The sequence below is a fragment of the Oncorhynchus mykiss genome, chromosome 15, assembly GCF_013265735.2.
Source record: "Oncorhynchus mykiss isolate Arlee chromosome 15, USDA_OmykA_1.1, whole genome shotgun sequence".
Lineage (NCBI taxonomy): Eukaryota > Metazoa > Chordata > Actinopteri > Salmoniformes > Salmonidae > Oncorhynchus > Oncorhynchus mykiss.
This window is the reverse complement of record NC_048579.1, coordinates 75,586,217-75,607,287: the sequence shown is the minus strand read 5'-3', so window position 1 is coordinate 75,607,287 and position 21,071 is coordinate 75,586,217. Positions and strand designations below refer to the sequence as shown.

Sequence of the window (21,071 nt, the reverse complement as noted above, 5' to 3'; positions counted from 1 at the left end):
GAGAAAGAGGGAGCCGGTTGAGTCCGTAGAGTTCTGTGTTTTGAGTCTCCGAGTCTCTGTTGTGCAGCACGTCAGGTGATAAAGTTACACTTGGGATGGAATTCACTACTAGATGGAATTCACTACTGGATGGAATTCACTACTAGATGGAATTCACTACTAGATGGAATTCACTACTAGATGGAATTCACTACTAGATGGAATTGATGGAATTCACTACTAGATGGAATTCACTACTAGATGGAATTCACTACTAGATGGAATTCACTACTAGATGGAATTCACTACTAGATGGAATTCACTACTAGATGGAATTCACTACTAGATGGAATTCACTACTAGATGGAATTCACTACTAGATGGAATTCACTACTAGATGGAATTCACTACTAGATGTTTACCATCAGATATCTTCTAATGTCTTTCTGCCAGAAGTCACAGAGCTCTGGAGGTTTCTGAACAGCGGCCATTTTGTCCCTGTGCTTCCTGCCTAGTGTGTTGTCTCTCCTCCGTTCTTCTCCCCTCTGCTCCGTGTGCACATGATGCTCTTCTTTCAGAAAAGCATGCGTCACAAATTTGTTCATTTGCAAAAAAAATTCTCTCTTGCTTGTAAATGTCCACACTCACCGAAAATGACATCCAGGAGCTACTAGCTATGCTTGTAACTTTACATCCGGTAGCTACTAGCTATACTTGTGTAACTTTACATCGGGTAGCTACTAGCTATACTTGTGTAACTTTACATCCGGTAGCTACTAGCTATACTTGTGTAACTTTACATCGGGTAGCTACTAGCTATACTTGTGTAACTTTACATCCGGTAGCTACTAGCTATGCTTGTATAACTTTACATAAGGGTAGCTACTAGCTATACTTGTGTAACTTTACATCCGGTAGCTACTAGCTATGCTTGTAACTTTACATCCGGTAGCTACTAGCTATGCTTGTAACTTTACATCCGGTAGCTACTAGCTATGCTTGTGTAACTTTACATCCGGTAGCTACTAGCTATGCTTGTAACTTTACATCCGGTAGCTACTAGCTATGCTTGTGTAACTTTACATTGGGTAGCTACTAGCTATGCTTGCTACATTGGGTAGCTACTAGCTATGCTTGTATAACTTTACATCCGGTAGCTACTAGCTATGCTTGTGTAACTTTACATCCGGTAGCTACTAGCTATGCTTGTGTTACTTTACATCCGGTAGCTACTAGCTATGCTTGTGTAACTTTACATCCGGTAGCCACTAGCTTTGCTTGTGTTACTTTACATTGGATAGCTACTAGCTATGCTTGCTACATTGGGTAGCTACTAGCTATACTTGTATAACTCTACATCCGGTAGCTACTAGCTATGCTTGTTACTTTACATTGGGTAGCTACTAGCTATACTTGTAACTAGCTATGCTTGTATAACTTTTATGAGCTGGGTTTGCCCGTCTTCGCAATTTAGTTTATGCTCGTTTGCGCTCCTTAGCATTTAGAGATGTGATTTCGCTATTACTTGTCCTAATTCTGTTAGCATTCTGGTAGCAGAGACCCAATGGGCTTTTCTTTTTAGCGCCCCCTTGTGTGCTATGTCGGTAATAGTGTAAATCCCGGGATGGCAGATGAACGGTATGACAATCTGTATACCGCCCAAGCCTGCTATCAGCCTGCTATCAGCCTACTCTCAGCCTGCTATCAGCCTGCTATCAGCCTACTCTCAGCCTGCTATCAGCCTGCTATCAGCCTGCTATCAGCCTACTCTCAGCCTGCTATCAGCCTGCTATCAGCCTGCTATCAGCCTACTCTCAGCCTGCTATCAGCCTGCTATCAGCCTGCTATCAGCCTGCTATCAGCCTGCTATCAGCCTGCTATCAGCCTGCTATCAAGGTTTTACACCTTTATTTACATCCCCCTCAGGGACAATCAAGAAAGGTATTGCCACATCTCTAATAATAACCTCCTCCACTTGTTAAGAAGAGGAATATAGGACTCTTCATCACTTCAGGAGATGTGTGTGTGTGTATGTGTATATATATGTATGTGTATGTATATATATATATATATATATATATATATATATATATATATATATATATATATATATATACACACACACACATCTCCTATATATATGTGTATTTATAGCTAGACTCTTCATCACTTCAGGAGAGACCTATAGGACTCTTCATCACTTCAGGAGAGGTGTGTGTGTGTATATATATATATGACTCTTCACCACTTCAGGAGAGAGCTATAGGACTCGTCTCTTCAGCGATCTGCCCCCGTGTGAGAGAAGTTAGAACTAGTTCTATCTATTAAATGTGTCTTCCATTTTCAGGAGTCTTACTGTGTGCAGAATAACCCCCAGTTGTAAGTCCCCACTGCACTGACACGGTTAGTGTGTCGTTTGTTGCTTTGACTGTAAGAGCTCAGCCAGAAAGACAATCTGTTGCTTGGCCATGCATGAGCACTGTGAAATAAACATAGAATAATGGACTAAATATTGAAGGCAGCCAGCCAGCCTCCCTCTCTCTCTCCCTCCCTCTGTCTCCCCTCTGTCTCTCTCCCTCCCTCTGTCTCTCTCCCTCCCTCTGTCTCTCTCCCTCCCTCTGTCTCTCTCCCTCCCTCTGTCTCTCTCCCTCCCTCTGTCTCTCTCCCTCCCTCTGTCTCTCTCCCTCCCTCTGTCTCTCTCCCTCCCTCTGTCTCTCTCCCTCCCTCTGTCTCTCTCCCTCCCTCTGTCTCTCTCCCTCTCTCTCTCCCTCCCTCTGTCTCTCTCCCTCCCTCTGTCTCCCCTCTGTCTCTCTCCCTCCCTCTGTCTCCCCTCTGTCTCTCTCCCTCCCTCTGTCTCCCCTCTGTCTATCTCCCTCCCTCTGTCTCCCCTCTGTCTATCTCCCTCTCTCTCTCCCTCCCTCTGTCTCTCTCCTTGCCTTGTTATGAGACTGAATGTTATTATCTACAGTCTGAATGGAGGACTGCTATTGGAGCAGGTAATGCTAGCTGTTTTCAGCAGGCCTCCTGTCATTACATCTACTATAGCTGATAGATGGCTCTCTGTCCTTGTCATCACTAGCAGTGTGTGAGGACTGAGGACCAGACAGGCTTTTGTGATGTCACCTTGTTGAAGCTTTCGCCTGAGTCTTCTCCTGTAACACTGTTCCTCCCAGGCGGGTGCATCTTATACTGTGTTGCTGAGTCTCTCCCCTTCCTCCTCTCTGTCCCCCTTCCTCCTCTCTGTCCCCCTTCCTCCTCTCTGTCCCCCTTCCTCCTCTCTGTCCCCCTTCCTCCTCTCTGTCCCCCTTCCTCCTCTCTGTCCCCCTTCCTCCTCTCTGTCCCCCTTCCTCCTCTCTGTCCCCCTTCCTCCTCTCTGTCCCCCTTCCTCCTCTCTGTCCCCCTTCCTCCTCTCTGTCCCCTTCCTCCTCTCTGTCCCCTTCCTCCTCTCTGTCCTCTCTGTCCCCTTCCTCCTCTCTGTCCCCTTCCTCCTCTCTTCCCTGACTCACACACTCTCTGGTTGTCGTGTCTCTCCACCAACCATAGTGTATGCTCCCAGAATGTTGAAGTATTTCATTTATAAAGTGGCTCTTGACAACGAGTGTTTTTTTGGAGCCTGGAGTGTTGCTCGTATCTTCTACAGCACTAAGCTTTAGCACCGTTTGCCAGTCATCCATAAATCATATTCTTACTTATTCCTATTGGCTGCTTCCTTTAATAATGAATGGTGCTGACTGACTGGCTGTGTGTAGCTAGCTTGTAAACAGGCCCAGGGCAGCACAGTGTTGGGACTAGTCTCCTAGTCTCATCAGGCCCAGGGCAGCACAGTGTTGGGACTAGCCTCGTGGTCTCATCAGGCCCAGGGCAGCACAGTGTTGGGACTAGTCTCATCAGGCCCAGGGCAGCACAGTGTTGGGACTAGTCTCATCAGGCCCAGGGCAGCACAGTGTTGGGACTAGTCTCATCAGACCCAGGGCAGCACAGTGTTGGGACTGGTCTCATCAGGCCCAGGGCAGCACAGTGTTGGGACTAGCCTCATCAGGCCCAGGGAAGCACAGTGTTGGGACTAGTCTCATCAGACCCAGGGCAGCACAGTGTTGGGACTGGTCTCATCAGGCCCAGGGCAGCACAGTGTTGGGACTGGTCTCATCAGGCCCAGGGCAGCACAGTGTTGGGACTAGTCTCATCAGGCCCAGGGCAGCACAGTGTTGGGACTAGCCTCATCAGGCCCAGGGCAGCACAGTGTTGGGACTAGTCTCATCAGGCCCAGGGCAGCACAGTGTTGGGACTAGTCTCATCAGGCCCAGGGCAGCACAGTGTTGGGACTAGCCTCCTAGTCTCATCAGGCCCAGGGCAGCACAGTGTTGGGACTAGTCTCATTAGGCCCAGGGCAGCACAGTGTTGGGACTAGTCTCATCAGGCCCAGGGCAGCACAGTGTTGGGACTAGCCTCCTAGTCTCATCAGGCCCAGGGCAGCACAGTGTTGGGACTAGCCTCCTAGTCTCATCAGGCCCAGGGCAGCACAGTGTTGGGACTAGCCTCATCAGGCCCAGGGCAGCACAGTGTTGGGACTGGTCTCATCAGGCCCAGGGCAGCACAGTGTTGGGACTAGCCTCCTAGTCTCATCAGGCCCAGGGCAGCACAGTGTTGGGACTAGTCTCATCAGGCCCAGGGCAGCACAGTGTTGGGACTAGTCTCATCAGGCCCAGGGCAGCACAGTGTTGGGACTAGTCTCATCAGGCCCAGGGCAGCACAGTGTTGGGACTGGTCTCATCAGGCCCAGGGCAGCACAGTGTTGGGACTAGTCTCATCAGGCCCAGGGCAGCACAGTGTTGGGACTGGTCTCATCAGGCCCAGGGCAGCACAGTGTTGGGACTGGTCTCATCAGGCCCAGGGCAGCACAGTGTTGAGACTAGCCTCATCAGGCCCAGGGCAGCACAGTGTTGGGACTGGTCTCATCAGGCCCAGGGCAGCACAGTGTTGGGACTAGTCTCATCAGGCCCAGGGCAGCACAGTGTTGGGACTGGTCTCATCAGGCCCAGGGCAGTACAGTGTTGGGACTGGTCTCCTCAGGCCCAGGGCAGCACAGTGTTGGGACTGGTCTCATCAGGCCCAGGGCAGTACAGTGTTGGGACTGGTCTCCTCAGGCCCAGGGCAGTACAGTGTTGGGACTGGTCTCATCAGGCCCAGGGCAGTACAGTGTTGGGACTGGTCTCATCAGGCCCAGGGCAGCACAGTGTTGGGACTGGTCTCATCAGGCCCAGGGCAGCACAGTGTTGGGACTAGTCTCATCAGGCCCAGGGCAGCACAGTGTTGGGACTGGTCTCATCAGGCCCAGGGCAGCACAGTGTTGGGACTAGCCTCATCAGGCCCAGGGCAGCACAGTGTTGGGACTAGCCTCATCAGGCCCAGGGCAGCACAGTGTTGGGACTAGCCTCATCAGGTCCAGGGCAGTACAGTGTTGGGACTAGTCTCATCAGGCCCAGGGCAGCACAGTGTTGCTACTAGTCTCATCAGGCCCAGGGCAGCACAGTGTTGCTACTAGTCTCATCAGGCCCAGGGCAGCTCAGTGTTGGGACTAGCCTCATCAGGCCCAGGGCAGCACAGTGTTGGGACTAGCCTCATCAGGCCCAGGGCAGCACAGTGTTGCTACTAGTCTCATCAGGCCCAGGGCAGCTCAGTGTTGCTACTAGTCTCATCAGGCCCAGGGCAGCACAGTGTTGGGACTAGCCTCATCAGGCCCAGGGCAGCACAGTGTTGGGACTAGTCTCCTGGTCTCATCAGGCCCAGGGCAGCACAGTGTTGCTACTAGTCTCATCAGGCCCAGGGCAGCACAGTGTTGGGACTAGCCTCATCAGGCCCAGGGCAGCACAGTGTTGGGACTAGTCTCCTGGTCTCATCAGGCCCAGGGCAGCACAGTGTTGGGACTAGCCTCATCAGGCCCAGGGCAGCACAGTGTTGGGACTAGCCTCATCAGGCCCAGGGCAGCACAGTGTTGGGACTAGCCTCATCAGGCCCAGGGCAGCACAGTGTTGGGACTAGCCTCATCAGGCCCAGGGCAGCACAGTGTTGGGACTAGCCTCATCAGGCCCAGGGCAGCACAGGTGGTAGTCAGGTGGTAGTCAGGTGGTAGTCAGGTGGTAGTCAGGTGGTAGTCAGGTGGTCTCTCTAGACTAGTAGCTGTGCTGTGTGTAACCTGTGTTTGAGATGTGGTAGTCAGGTGGTCTCTCTAGACTAGTAGCTGTGCTGTGTGTAACCTGTGTTTGAGATGTGGTAGTCAGGTGGTCTCTCTAGACTAGTAGCTGTGTTGTGTGTAACCTGTGTTTGAGATGTGGTAGTCAGGTGGTCTCTCTAGACTAGTAGCTGTGCTGTGTGTAACCTGTGTTTGAGATGTGGTAGTCAGGTGGTCTCTCTAGACTAGTAGCTGTGCTGTGTGTAACCTGTGTTTGAGATGTGGTAGTCAGGTGGTCTCTCTCGACTAGTAGCTGTGCTGTGTGTAACCTGTGTTTGAGATGTGGTAGTCAGGTGGTCGTCAGGTGGTCTCTCTAGACTAGTAGCTGTGCTGTGTGTAACCTGTGTTTGAGATGTGGTAGTCAGGTGGTCTCTAGACTAGTAGCTGTGCTGTGTGTAACCTGTGTTTGAGATGTGGTCGTCAGGTGGTCGTCAGGTGGTAGTCAGGTGGTCTCTCTAGACTAGTAGCTGTGCTGTGTGTAACCTGTGTTTGAGATGTGGTAGTCAGGTGGTCTCTCTAGACTAGTAGCTGTGCTGTGTGTAACCTGTGTTTGAGATGTGGTAGTCGGGTGGTAGTCAGGTGGTCTCTCTAGACTAGTAGATGTGCTGTGTGTAACCTGTGTTTGAGATGTGGTAGTCAGGTGGTCTCTCTAGACGAGTAGATGTGCTGTGTGTAACCTGTGTTTGAGATGTGGTAGTCGGGTGGTAGTCAGGTGGTCTCTCTAGACTAGTAGATGTGCTGTGTGTAACCTGTGTTTGAGATCTGGTAGTCAGGTGGTCTCTCTCGACTAGTAGCTGTGCTGTGTGTAACCTGTGTTTGAGATGTGGTCGTCAGGTCGTCTCTCTAGACTAGTAGCTGTGCTGTGTGTAACCTGTGTTTGAGATGTGGTCGTCAGGTGGACTCTCTAGACTAGTAGCTGTGCTGTGTGTAACCTGTGTTTGAGATGTGGTAGTCAGTTGGTCTCTCTAGACTAGTAGCTGTGCTGTGTGTAACCTGTGTTTGAGATGTGGTCGTCAGGTCGTCTCTCTAGACTAGTAGCTGTGCTGTGTGTAACCTGTGTTTGAGATGTGGTCGTCAGGTGGACTCTCTAGACTAGTAGCTGTGCTGTGTGTAACCTGTGTTTGAGATGTGGTAGTCAGTTGGTCTCTCTAGACTAGTAGCTGTGCTGTGTGTAACCTGTGTTTGAGATGTGGTCGTCAGGTGGTCGCTCTAGACTAGTAGCTGTGCTGTGTGTAACCTGTGTTTGAGATGTGGTAGTCAGGTGGTAGTCAGGTGGTCTCTCTAGACTAGTAGCTGTGCTGTGTGTAACCTGTGTTTGAGATGTAGTAGTCAGGTGGTCTCTCTAGACTAGTAGCTGTGCTGTGTGTAACCTGTGTTTGAGATGTGGTCGTCAGGTGGTAGTCAGGTGGTCTCTCTAGACTAGTAGATGTGCTGTGTGTAACCTGTGTTTTGAGATGTGGTAGTCAGGTGGTCTCTCTAGACTAGTAGCTGTGCTGTGTGTAACCTGTGTTTGAGATGTGGTCGTCAGGTGGTCTCTCTAGACTAGTAGCTGTGCTGTGTGTAACCTGTGTTTGAGATGTGGTCGTCAGGTGGACTCTCTAGACTAGTAGCTGTGCTGTGTGTAACCTGTGTTTGAGATGTGGTCGTCAGGTCGTCTCTCTAGACTAGTAGCTGTGCTGTGTGTAACCTGTGTTTGAGGTGTGGTAGTCAGGTGGTCGCTCTAGACTAGTAGCTGTGCTGTGTGTAACCTGTGTTTGAGGTGTGGTAGTCAGGTGGTCTCTCTAGACTAGTAGATGTGCTGTGTGTAACCTGTGTTTGAGATGTGGTAGTCAGGTGGTCTCTCTAGACTAGTAGCTGTGCTGTGTGTAACCTGTGTTTGAGATGTGGTAGTCAGGTGGTCTCTCTAGACTAGTAGCTGTGCTTTGTGTAACCTGTGTTTGAGATGTGGTAGTCAGGTGGTCTCTCTAGACTAGTAGCTGTGCTGTGTGTAACCTGTGTTTGAGATGTGGTAGTCAGGTGGTCTCTCTAGACTAGTAGCTGTGCTGTGTGTAACCTGTGTTTGAGATGTTGGTGTTTTCTACCAGCTAATGTAACTATTGTCATTCGTTCTAATACTTAACACAGTCTAGCAGCAGTTATTATCTAACCTCACATTCCCACCGCCCTTTGACCTCTGACCTTTTTTTTTTTTTACAGGAAGTGATGACGAGTACAGCGACGACGACGACATGAGCTGGAAGGTTCGCCGTGCGGCCGCCAAGTGTCTGGACGCCGTGGTCAGCACACGCCACGAGATGCTGCCTGAGTTCTACCGGACCGTGTCGCCCGCGCTCATCGCCCGCTTCAAGGCACACACACACACACACACACACACACACACACACACACACACACTACCTCTGTGCTCCTCTAGGTCTACATCTTCCAGGGAGTTTTACCTAGCCGTTGGGCATCTGTTGTTTGTTTGTTTGTTTGCTCTCTGAGTCGAGGCCGCGTTACTACAAAGTAAAAGCACTTTGATATCAGCAGTTGTCACAAAAAGGGCTTTTATCAATACAATTTGATTGGCTGATGTATTGATTGGTGGATTGTAGGAGCGGGAGGAGAACGTGAAGGCTGATGTATTGATTGGTGGATTGTAGGAGCGGGAGGAGAACGTGAAGGCTGATGTATTGATTGGTGGATTGTAGGAGCGGGAGGAGAACGTGAAGGCTGATGTATTGATTGTAGGAGCGGGAGGAGAACGTGAAGGCTGATGTATTGATTGTAGGAGCGGGAGGAGAACGTGAAGGCTGATGTATTGACTGTAGGAGCGGGAGGAGAACGTGAAGGCTGATGTATTGATTGGTGGATTGTAGGAGCGGGAGGAGAACGCGAAGGCTGATGTATTGATTGGTGGATTGTAGGAGCGGGAGGAGAACTTGAAGGCTGATGTATTGATTGTAGGAGCGGGAGGAGAACGTGAAGGCTGATGTATTGATTGTAGGAGCGGGAGGAGAACATGAAAGCTGATGTATTGATTGGTGGATTGTAGGAGCGGGAGGAGAACGCGAAGGCTGACGTATTGACTGATGTATTGATTGTAGGAGCGGGAGGAGAACGTGAAGGCTGACGTGTTCCATGCCTACCTGTCGTTGCTGAAGCAGACACGTCCTGCTCAGAGCTGGCTGTGTGACCCAGATGCCATGGAACAGGGAGAGACTCCACTCACCATGCTGCAGAACCAGGTAAAACACACAGAGAGAGAGAGCGAGAGGCACCGCCCAGACCTTAAGCTCTACAAGCCAATGGTGGGTGAGGTTCTTTTAGCCAAGGATCCTAAATATGTGCCGTGTGATATTTCAAAAATACACATTTTCGGGCTGTTTTGGCATGTTCCCTACTAGCCTGGTCTTAAAGATACTATCTGGTTACCTGTATTAATGGTACTACCTGGTTACCTGTGTTAATGGTACTACCTGGTTACCTGTGTTAATGGTACTACCTGGTTACCTGTGTTAATGGTACTACCTGGTTACCTGTGTTAATGGTACTACCTGGTTACCTGTGTTAATGGTACTACCTGGTTACCTGTGTTAATGGTACCTACCTGGTTACCTGTGTTAATGGTACTACCTGGTCACCTGTGTTAATGGTACTACCTGGTTACCTGTATTAATGATACTACCTGGTTACCTGTAATAATGGTACTACCTGGTTACCTGTATTAATGGTACTACCTGGTTACCTGTATTAATGATACTACCTGGTTACCTGTATTAATGATACTACCTGGTTACTTGTATTAATGGTACTACCTGGTTACCTGTATTAATGGTACTACCTGGTTACCTGTATTAATGGTACTACCTGGTTACCTGTATTAATGGTACTACCTGGTTACCTGTATTAATGATACTACCTGGTTACCTGTATTAATGGTACTACCTGGTTACCTGTATTAATGGTACTACCTGGTTACCTGTATTAATGGTACTACCTGGTTACCTGTATTAATGGTACTACCTGATTACCTGTATTAATGGTACTACCTGGTTACCTGTATTAATGGTACTACCTGGTTACCTGTATTAATGGTACTACCTGGTTACCTGTATTAATGGTACTACCTGGTTACCTGTATTAATGATACTACCTGGTTACCTGTATTAATGATACTACCTGGTTACCTGTATTAATGGTACTACCTGGTTACCTGTATTAATGGTACTACCTGGTTACCTGTATTAATGGTACTACCTGGTTACCTGTATTAATGGTACTACCTGGTTACCTGTATTAATGGTACTACCTGGTTACCTGTATTAATGCATCACACCAATGTCATACTCCTATGTTAATACACACACACACACACACACACACAGAGAGTAGTATGTCTATCTCCTAGTGGTAGTTCTAGTATGTATTAGTCAGTATGTCTATATCTCCTAGTGGTAGTATGTATTAGTCAGTATGTCTATATCTCCTAGTGGTAGTATGTATTAGTCAGTATATCTATATCTCCTAGTGGTAGTTCTAGTATGTATTAGTCAGTATGTTTATATCTCCTAGTGGTAGTTCTAGTATGTATTAGTCAGTATATCTATATCTCCTAGTGGTAGTATGTATTAGTCAGTGGTATGTCTATATCTCCTAGTGGTAGTATGTATTAGTCAGTATGTCTTAGTCAGTATGTATTAGTCAGTATGTAATAGTCAGTATGTATTAGTCAGTATATCTATATCTCCTAGTGGTAGTATGTATTAGTCAGTGGTATGTCTATATCTCCTAGTGGTAGTTGTAGTATGTATTAGTCAGTATGTTTATATCTCCTAGTGGTAGTTCTAGTATGTATTAGTCAGTATGTCTATATCTCCTAGTGGTAGTATGTATTAGTCAGTATATCTATATCTCCTAGTGGTAGTATGTATTAGTCAGTGGTATGTCTATATCTCCTAGTGGTAGTTCTAGTATGTATCAGTCAGTATGTCTATATCTCCTAGTGGTAGTATGTATTAGTCAGTATGTCTATATCTCCTAGTGGTAGTATGTATTAGTCAGTATATCTATATCTCCTAGTGGTAGTTCTAGTATGTATTAGTCAGTATATCTATATCTCCTAGTGGTAGTATGTATTAGTCAGTGGTATGTCTATATCTCCTAGTGGTAGTTGTAGTATGTATTAGTCAGTATGTTTATATCTCCTAGTGGTATTATGTATTAGTCAGTATGTATTAGTCAGTGGTATATCTATATATCCTAGTGGTAGTATGTATTAGTCAGTATGTATTAGTCAGTATGTATTAGTCAGTATGTATTAGTCAGTATGTATCAGTCAGTATGTATCAGTCAGTATGTATTAGTCAGTATGTCTATATCTCCTAGTGGTAGTATGTATTAGTCAGTATATCTATATCTCCTAGTGGTAGTATGTATTAGTCAGTATATCTATATCTCCTAGTGGTAGTTCTAGTATGTATTAGTCAGTGGTATGTCTATATCTCCTAGTGGTAGTATGTATTAGTCAGTATGTATTAGTCAGTATGTATTAGTCAGTATGTATTAGTCAGTGGTATGTATATATCTCCTAGTGGTAGTATGTATTAGTCAGTATGTATTAGTCAGTATGTATTAGTCAGTGGTATGTATATATCTCCTAGTGGTAGTATGTATTAGTCAGTATGTATTAGTCAGTATGTATTAGTCAGTATGTATTAGTCAGTGGTATGTATATATCTCCTAGTGGTAGTATGTATTAGTCAGTATGTATTAGTCAGTATGTATTAGTCAGTATGTATTAGTCAGTGGTATGTATATATCTCCTAGTGGTAGTATGTATTAGTCAGTATGTATTAGTCAGTATGTATTAGTCAGTATGTATTAGTCAGTATGTATCAGTCAGTATGTATTAGTCAGTATGTCTATATCTCCTAGTGGTAGTATGTATTAGTCAGTATATCTATATCTCCTAGTGGTAGTATGTATTAGTCAGTATATCTATATCTCCTAGTGGTAGTTCTAGTATGTATTAGTCAGTATGTATTAGTCAGTATGTATTAGTCAGTGGTATGTATATATCTCCTAGTGGTAGTATGTATTAGTCAGTATGTATTAGTCAGTATGTATTAGTCAGTGGTATGTATATATCTCCTAGTGGTAGTATGTATTAGTCAGTATGTATTAGTCAGTATGTATTAGTCAGTATGTATTAGTCAGTATGTATTAGTCAGTGGTATGTATATATCTCCTAGTGGTAGTATGTATTAGTCAGTATGTATTAGTCAGTATGTATTAGTCAGTATGTATTAGTCAGTATGTATTAGTCAGTATGTATTAGTCAGTATGTATTAGTCAGTGGTATGTATATATCTCCTAGTGGTAGTATGTATTAGTCAGTATGTATTAGTCAGTATGTATTAGTCAGTATGTATTAGTCAGTGGTATGTATATATCTCCTAGTGGTAGTATGTATTAGTCAGTATGTATTAGTCAGTATGTATTAGTCAGTATGTATTAGTCAGTATGTATTAGTCAGTGGTATGTATATATCTCCTAGTGGTAGTATGTATTAGTCAGTATGTATTAGTCAGTATGTATTAGTCAGTATGTATTAGTCAGTGGTATGTATATATCTCCTAGTGGTAGTATGTATTAGTCAGTATGTATTAGTCAGTATGTATTAGTCAGTATGTATTAGTCAGTGGTATGTATATATCTCCTAGTGGTAGTATGTATTAGTCAGTATGTGTTAGTCAGTATGTATTAGTCAGTATGTATTAGTCAGTATGTGCATGTGTTAGTCAGTATGTGTTAGTCAGTATGTGTTAGTCAGTATGTGTTAGTCAGTATGTATTAGTCAGTATGTATTAGTCAGTATGTATTAGTCATTAGTGGTATGTCTATATCTCCTAATGGTAGTATGTTTTAGTCAGTATATCTATATCTCCTAGTTGTAGTATGTATTAGTCAGTATGTATTAGTCAGTATGTATTAGTCAGTATGTAATAGTCAGTATGTATTAGTCAGTATGTATTAGTCAGTATGTAATAGTCAGTATGTATTAGTCAGTGGTATGTCTATATCTCCTAGTGGTAGTATGTATTAGTCAGTGGTATGTCTATATCTCCTAGTTGTAGTATGTATTAGTCAGTATGTATTAGTCAGTATGTATTAGTCAGTATGTATTAGTCAGTATGTATTAGTCAGTATGTATTAGTCAGTATGTAATAGTCAGTATGTAATAGTCAGTGGTATGTCTATATCTCCTAGTGGTAGTTGTAGTATGTAATAGTCAGTATGTATTAGTCAGTATGTATTAGTCAGTGGTATGTCTGATATTTCTCCCTCCCTCCGGGTGCTGCTGCAGGTGCCAATGATCGTTAAGGCCCTGCATAAGCAGATGAAGGAGAAAAGTGTCAAGACACGACAGTGCTGCTTCAACATGCTGACGGAGCTGGTCAACGTGCTGCCTGGAGCCCTCACACAACATATCCCTGTCCTCGTACCAGGTAGGATACTACCCTAACCCTGGAGTCCTCACACAACATATCCCTGTCCTCGTACCAGGTAGGTTACCCCCCTAACCCTGGAGCCCTCACACAACATATCCCTGTCCTCGTACCAGGTAGGATACTACCCTAACCCTGGAGTCCTCACACAACATATCCCTGTCCTCGTACCAGGTAGGTTACTACCCTAACCCTGGAGCCCTCACACAACATATCCCTGTCCTCGTACCAGGTAGGATACCCCCCTAACCCTGGAGCCCTCACACAACATATCCCTGTCCTCGTACCAGGTAGGTTACTACTCTAACCCTGGAGCCCTCACACAACATATCCCTGTACTCGTACCAGGTAGGTTACTACCCTAACCCTGGAGCCCTCACACAACATATCCCTGTCCTCGCACCAGGTAGGTTACTACTCTAACCCTGGAGCCCTCACACAACATATCCCTGTCCTCGTACCTGGTAGGTTACTACTCTAACCCTGGAGCCCTCACACAACATATCCCTGTACTCGTACCAGGTAGGTTACTACCCTAACCCTGGAGTCCTCACACAACATATCCCTGTCCTCGTACCAGGTAGGATACTACCCTAACCCTGGAGCCTCACACAACATATCCCTGTCCTCGTACCTGGTAGGTTACTACTCTAACCCTGGAGCCTCACACAACATATCCCTGTCCTCGTACCAGGTAGGTTACTACTCTAACCCTGGAGCCCTCACACAACATATCCCTGTACTCGTACCTGGTAGGTTACTACTCTAACCCTGGAGCCTCACACAACATATCCCTGTCCTCGTACCAGGTAGGTTACTACTCTAACCCTGGAGCCCTCACACAACATATCCCTGTCCTCGTACCAGGTAGGATACCCCCCTAACCCTGGAGCCCTCACACAACATATCCCTGTCCTCGTACCAGGTAGGATACTACCCTAACCCTGGAGCCCTCACACAACATATCCCTGTCCTCGTACCAGGTAGGATACCCCCCTAACCCTGGAGCCCTCACACAACATATCCCTGGCCTCGTACCAGGTAGGTTACTACCCTAACCCTGGAGCCCTCACACAACATATCCCTGTCCTCGTACCAGGTAGGATACTACCCTAACCCTGGAGCCCTCACACAACATATCCCTGTCCTCGTACCAGGTAGGATACTACCCTAACCCTGGAGGCCTCACACAACATATCCCTGTCCTCGTACCAGGTAGGATACTACCCTAACCCTGGAGCCCTCACACAACATATCCCTGTCCTCGTACCAGGTAGGATACTACCCTAACCCTACCCTAACCCTGGAGCCTCACACAACATATCCCTGTCCTCGTACCAGGTAGGATACTACCCTAACCCTGGAGCCTCACACAACATGTCCTTGTCCTCATTCCAGGTAGGATACTACCCTAACCCTGGAGCCTCACACAACATATCCCTGTCCTCGTACCAGGTAGGATACTACCCTAACCCTGGAGCCCTCACCCAACATATCCCTGTCCTCGTACCAGGTAGGATACTACCCTAACCCTGGAGCCCTCACACAACATATCCCTGTCCTCGTACCAGGTAGGATACTACCCTAACCCTGGAGCCCTCACACAACATATCCCTGTCCTCGTACCAGGTAGGTTACTACCCTAACCCTGGAGCCCTCACACAACATATCCCTGTCCTCGTACCAGGTAGGATACTACCCTAACCCTACCCTAACCCTGGAGCCCTCACACAACATATCCCTGTCCTCGTACCAGGTAGGATACTACCCTAACCCTGGAGCCCTCACACAACATATCCCTGTCCTCGTACCAGGTAGGATACTACCCTAACCCTGGAGCCCTCACACAACATATCCCTGTCCTCGTACCAGGTAGGATACTACCCTAACCCTACCCTAACCCTGGAGCCCTCACACAACATATCCCTGTCCTCGTACCAGGTAGGATACTACCCTAACCCTGGAGCCCTCACACAACATATCCCTGTCCTCGTACCAGGTAGGATACTACCCTAACCCTGGAGCCTCACACAACATATCCCTGTCCTCGTACCAGGTAGGATACTACCCTAACCCTGGAGCCTCACACAACATATCCCTGTCCTCGTACCAGGTAGGATACTACCCTAACCCTACCCTAACCCTGGAGCCCTCACACAACATATCCCTGTCCTCGTACCAGGTAGGATACTACCCTAACCCTGGAGGCCTCACACAACATATCCCTGTCCTCGTACCAGGTAGGATACTACCCTAACCCTGGAGCCCTCACACAACATATCCCTGTCCTCGTACCAGTTATGTACAATATAACTTGCACGCAGTGGCAAGTTTATTAGCTACACCACCCCGTTCATAAAAATGTTTTGCTTTTACAGACAGTGAGTCATGTGGCCGTGGCTTCCTAATATAAAGCAGGCAGGCATCGAGGCATTCAGTTACTGTTCCATTAGAATGGGTAACCTACTATATAAAGCACACAGGCATCAAGACATTCAGTTACTGTTCCATTCGAATAGGTAACCTACTATATAAAGCAGACAGGCATCGAGGCATTCAGTTATGCTTCTACACCTGCATTGCTTGCTGTTTGGGGTTTTAGGCTGGGTTTCTGTACAGCACTTTGAGATATCAGCTGATGTTCGAAGGGCTATATAAATACATTTGATTTGATTTTGATTTGAGTTACTGTTCCATTAGAATGGGTAACCTACTATATAAAGCAGGCAGGCATCAGGGCATTCAGTTACTGTTCCATTAGAATGGGTAACCTACTATACAAAGCAGGCAGGCATCAGGGCATTCAGTTACTGTTCCATTAGAATAACCTAAGGTGTGACGGTTCTAGTATCTCAGAAACGGCCTCCTGGGCTTTTCACTCACGACAGTGTCTAGAGTTTACAGAGAACGGTGCGACAAACAAAAACATCCAGTCAGCGGCAGTCCTGTGAGTGGGAACAGCTCGTTGATGAGATGTCCAAGGAAATTTACAAGAATCATGCAAGCTAGGTGGAACACAAACAGGAAAATAACGGCTCACAACTCACAACTTGTCGGTCCTTGTCACCGATTGGCTATTGCAGCAGACGACCACCCTGGGTTCCTATCAGCTAAAAACAAGAAAAAGCTGCTCCATTGGGCAGGCCATCACCAACACTGGACAATTGAAGAGTGGAAAAACACCAATTTGAGCAATGTTTCAGTGCCCTGAAGAATTCAGGCTGTTCTGGAGGCAGAGGGGGGTCTGACTCGGTACTAGATGGGTCTACTGAATGTGAATCTGAAATTTGTCCCCCAGACACCACACACACACACACACACACACGAGGCTGGAAGCAGCGTTGGATCAGCTACAGAGCTACATTTGCCCTGGAGTATCTCTTGCTCAAGGGCACAATGGCAGTAGTTGGCACCCTGAGATTCTGATCTCACTCCTGCCAGACTTTTACCCCAGGCTAGCCTGGGCTCTCACCCAACATCTCTGTGCTGGTCCCAGGAACAAAGCTCCTGCCCCTGGGCATGTTCTTCAGCCTCATCCATCTGGTCTGGAGGTCACTCTCTCTCTGACGGAGGCTGACTGACTCAGACTGTTTTTGGGTTCTTATGAAGCAATGACATTAAATGCCTTTCACGTCTTAGTGGGATGAGAGTTATTGAGTTGACAGGAAATATGCTGAAGTAGAAAGTGAATTATTTGACCGACGTGTTACACTAGAGGAATAGATTGATTGATATCTAACAAAGTCCTGAGGCATGGTTCTAGGGCTCAGGTCCTCCGAGAGAGAGAAGGAAAGAAAGAAGGAATTAGAGAGAGCATACTTAAATTCACACAGGACACCGAATAGGACAGGAGAAGTACTCCAGATATAACAAACTGACCCTAGCCCCCCGACACATGAACTACTGCAGCATAAATACTGGAGGCTGAGACCGGAGGGGTCAGGAGACACTGTGGCCCCATCCGATGATACCCCCGGAACAGGGCCAAACAGGAGGGATATAACCCCACCCACTTTGCCAAAGCACAGCCCCACACCACTAGAGGGATAGCTTCAACCACCAACTTACCATCCTGAGACAAGGCCGAGTATGAAATAGCCCTAGTAAGCCAGTGACTCAGCCCCTGTTATAGGGTTAGAGGCAGCGAATCCCAGTGGAGGGAGCGGAACCGGCCAGGCAGAGACAGCAAGGGTTGTTCGTTGCTCCAGAGTCTTTCTGTTCACCTTCACATTCCTGGGCCAGACAACACTCAATCATATGACCCACTGAAGAGATGAGTCTTCAGTAGAGACTTAAAGGTTGAGACCGAGTTTGCGTCTCTGACATGGGTAGGCAGACCGTTCCATAAAAATGGAGCTCTATAGGAGAAAGCCCTGCCTCCAGCTGTTTGCTTAGAAATTCTTGGGACAAATAGGAGGCCTGCGTCTTGTGACCAAATCAGAGAGAGAGGTAGGAGCAAGCCCATGTAATGCTTTGTACGTTAGCAGTAAAACCTTGAAATCAGCCCTTGCTTTGACAGGAAGCCAGTGTAGGGAGGCTAGCACTGGAGTAATATGATCAAATTTTTTTGGTTCTAGTCAGGATTCTAGCAGCCGTATTTAGCTCTAACTGAAGTTTATTTAGTGCTTTATCCAGGTAGCCAGAAAGTAGAGCATTGCAGTAGTCTAACCTAGCAGTAACAAAAGCATGGATTAATTTTTCTGCATCATTTTTGGACAGAAAGTTTCTGATTTTTGCACTGTTACGTAGATGGGGAAAAAACTGTCCTTGAAACATTCTTGATATGTTCGTCAAAAGAGAGTTCAGGGTCCAGAGTAACGCCGAGGTCCTTCAGTTTTATTTGAGACGACTGTACAACCATTAAGATTAATTGTCAGATTCAACAGAAGATCTCTTTGTTTCTTGGGACCCTAGAGGATTAGATTGGTAGTTTTGCATGTTGTTATTGTAGGTTGCAGCCATAGTGTCTTTCCCTTTAGACAAACACAGGTGATTTGTCACGGCTGGTTCAGAGGTAAATGGCATACGTCAAAAGGCAACAGAGAAGATTTAATAACTTGTTCTGTCCTTTCTAAATGACCTTTTTTGGGGAGAAACCCGTTTTTCCCGTTTCCCCCAATATGCTCCTCCTCTCCAATAGTACCAGTGCACTACTTCAGTACCCCACCGGTGATACAATGGGATTATTTAGGATCAATTACAACGAGAAGCTTTCTGGTTATTTTGTGTTTTCTCCTTCCCTGAATGCACCAGGGGAGTGGAGGATCTGAAAGAGGCTGGTCATCAGCCTGTTGTATTGACTCTCACTGGGAACCTTCCCCTGGTCGTATTGACTCTCACTGGGAACCTTCCCCTGGTCGTATTGACTCTCACTGGGAACCTTCCCCTGGTCGTATTGACTCTCACTGGGAACCTTCCCCTGGTCGTATTGACGCTCACTGGGAACCTTCCCCTGGTCGTATTGACTCTCACTGGGAACCTTCCCCTGGTCGTATTGACTCTCACTGGGAACCTTCCCCTGGTCGTATTGACTCTCACTGGGAACCTTCCCCTGGTCGTATTGACTCTCACTGGGAACCTTCCCCCTGGTCGTATTGACTCTCTCACCGGGAACCTTCCCCTGGTCGTATTGACTCTCACTGGGAACCTTCCCCCTGGCCGTATTGACTCTCTCACTGGGCACCTTCCCCCGGCCGTATTGACTCTCTCACCGGGCACCTCCCCCTGGTCGTATTGACTCTCTCCCTGGGAACCTTCCCCCGGTCGTATTGACTCTCTCACTGGGGGAACCTTCCCCTGGTCGTATTGACTCTCACTGGGAACCTGGTCGTATTGACTCTCACTGGGAACCTTCCCCTGGTCGTATTGACTCTCACTGGGAACCTGGTCGTATTGACTCTCACTGGGAACCTGGTCGTATTGACTCTCACTGGGAACCTGGTCGTATTGACTCTCACTGGGAACCTGGTCGTATTGACTCTCACTGGGAACCTGGTCGTATTGACTCTCACTGGGAACCTGGCCGTATTGACTCTCACTGGGAACCTGGCCGTATTGACTCTCTCACTGGGGGAACCTTTTTATTTTTAGTAAAGAAGCTCTGTTTTATTTTCTGTTCCCTGAAACACGGTTCAGGTTTCTGACCTCACCAGCACCTCTTCTCTCTGCTGTTTCTCTTCTTTCCTTTTTAATATTGTAATTCATTGGGCCAGTTTCCCGGACACGCGTTCCACCCAGTCCTGGACTAAAAAGCACTTTCAATGGAGGAACGAGTCTAGGAATAGACTTCATCTGTGTCTGAGAAACCCTCCCTCCAATGTGCATATTGACTAAACTAACCTAATCTCCTCTCTCTCTCTCTCTCTCTCTCTCCTAACAGGAATCATCTTCTCTCTCAACGACAAGTCCAGCTCGTCCAACCTGAAGATCGATGCCCTGTCCTGTCTGTATGTGGTCCTGTGTAACCACCAGCCCCAAGTCTTCCACCCTCATGTCCAGGTGGGGTAATAGGACTGATGTTGATCACATCATGGATCATCAGCGCTCTTGAAATAGTCTCAGAACTCTCACTCACCCACACGGTTTTATTTATCTGTCAAATGTCTTTGTCAATTGTGAAGTGACACTTGAATAAACTTGTCTAACCTTTGACCTCCACAGGCCCTGGTGCCGCCCGTGGTGGCGTGTGTAGGAGACCCCTTCTATAAGATCACCTCCGAGGCCCTGCTGGTCAGCCAACAGCTGGTCAAGGTCATCAGGTAAGGTTATCTATTGTAATAATACACGTGTGTATTGATGTGTTCTCTTGTTTAGTAGAATAACTACACGGTTTACCAGAGGTAACTTCAGTTGAGTGTTGCTGTTTTTTTTTCGTTCCGTCTGTACGTTTTTTTAAAAATTCTGTTTTAATCTGCTGCAACCTCGTGGCCCAGTATGGGACAATGAATCTTTTGTCAATGTGAAACCTTAGACCTCTGGACCAGCCGGAGAGGGACACCTTCGATGCTTCTCCCTACATCACTGACCTCTTCACCTGCACCATCAAACGCCTCAAGGCTGCCGACATCGACCAGGAAGTGAAAGAGAGGGCCATTTCCTGTATGGGTCAGATCATCTGTAACCTAGGAGACAGCCTGGGGGACGACCTCCCTGGGACGCTGCACATCTTCCTGGAGCGACTGAAGAATGAGATTACCAGACTGACGACGGTCAAGGCCCTCACGCTCATCGCAGGTCGGGAGGGGATGATGTTGAGAAGTCCATACGGCGAATTTTCAGAATCTGTTGAGGGCTGTTTGTTTACTAATAAATCAGTTTCCCTGCTAGATAGGTGTGTGTGTGTGTGTGTGTGTATATACTTTTCATACTTGCTC

General features: G+C 46.9%; 1 protein-coding gene across 3 annotated transcripts in view; it reads left to right on the top strand.

Annotated features, from left to right (window-relative positions):
• LOC110490682 (cullin-associated NEDD8-dissociated protein 1) overlaps window positions 1-21,071 on the top strand; it is an 83,554-nt gene that overhangs the window by 40,874 nt on the left and 21,609 nt on the right. For 2 of the 3 annotated variants that reach the window (XM_036945407.1, XM_036945406.1), the window contains exons 8-13: window positions 8,405-8,556; window positions 9,295-9,435; window positions 13,554-13,698; window positions 20,078-20,196; window positions 20,359-20,456; window positions 20,669-20,931. In XM_036945407.1, coding sequence (XP_036801302.1) covers window positions 8,405-8,556; window positions 9,295-9,435; window positions 13,554-13,698; window positions 20,078-20,196; window positions 20,359-20,456; window positions 20,669-20,931 — 918 coding nt within the window. The remainder of the gene's footprint in view (window positions 1-8,404; window positions 8,557-9,294; window positions 9,436-13,553; window positions 13,699-20,077; window positions 20,197-20,358; window positions 20,457-20,668; window positions 20,932-21,071) is intronic. The other variant, XM_036945408.1, reaches the window with a different exon arrangement.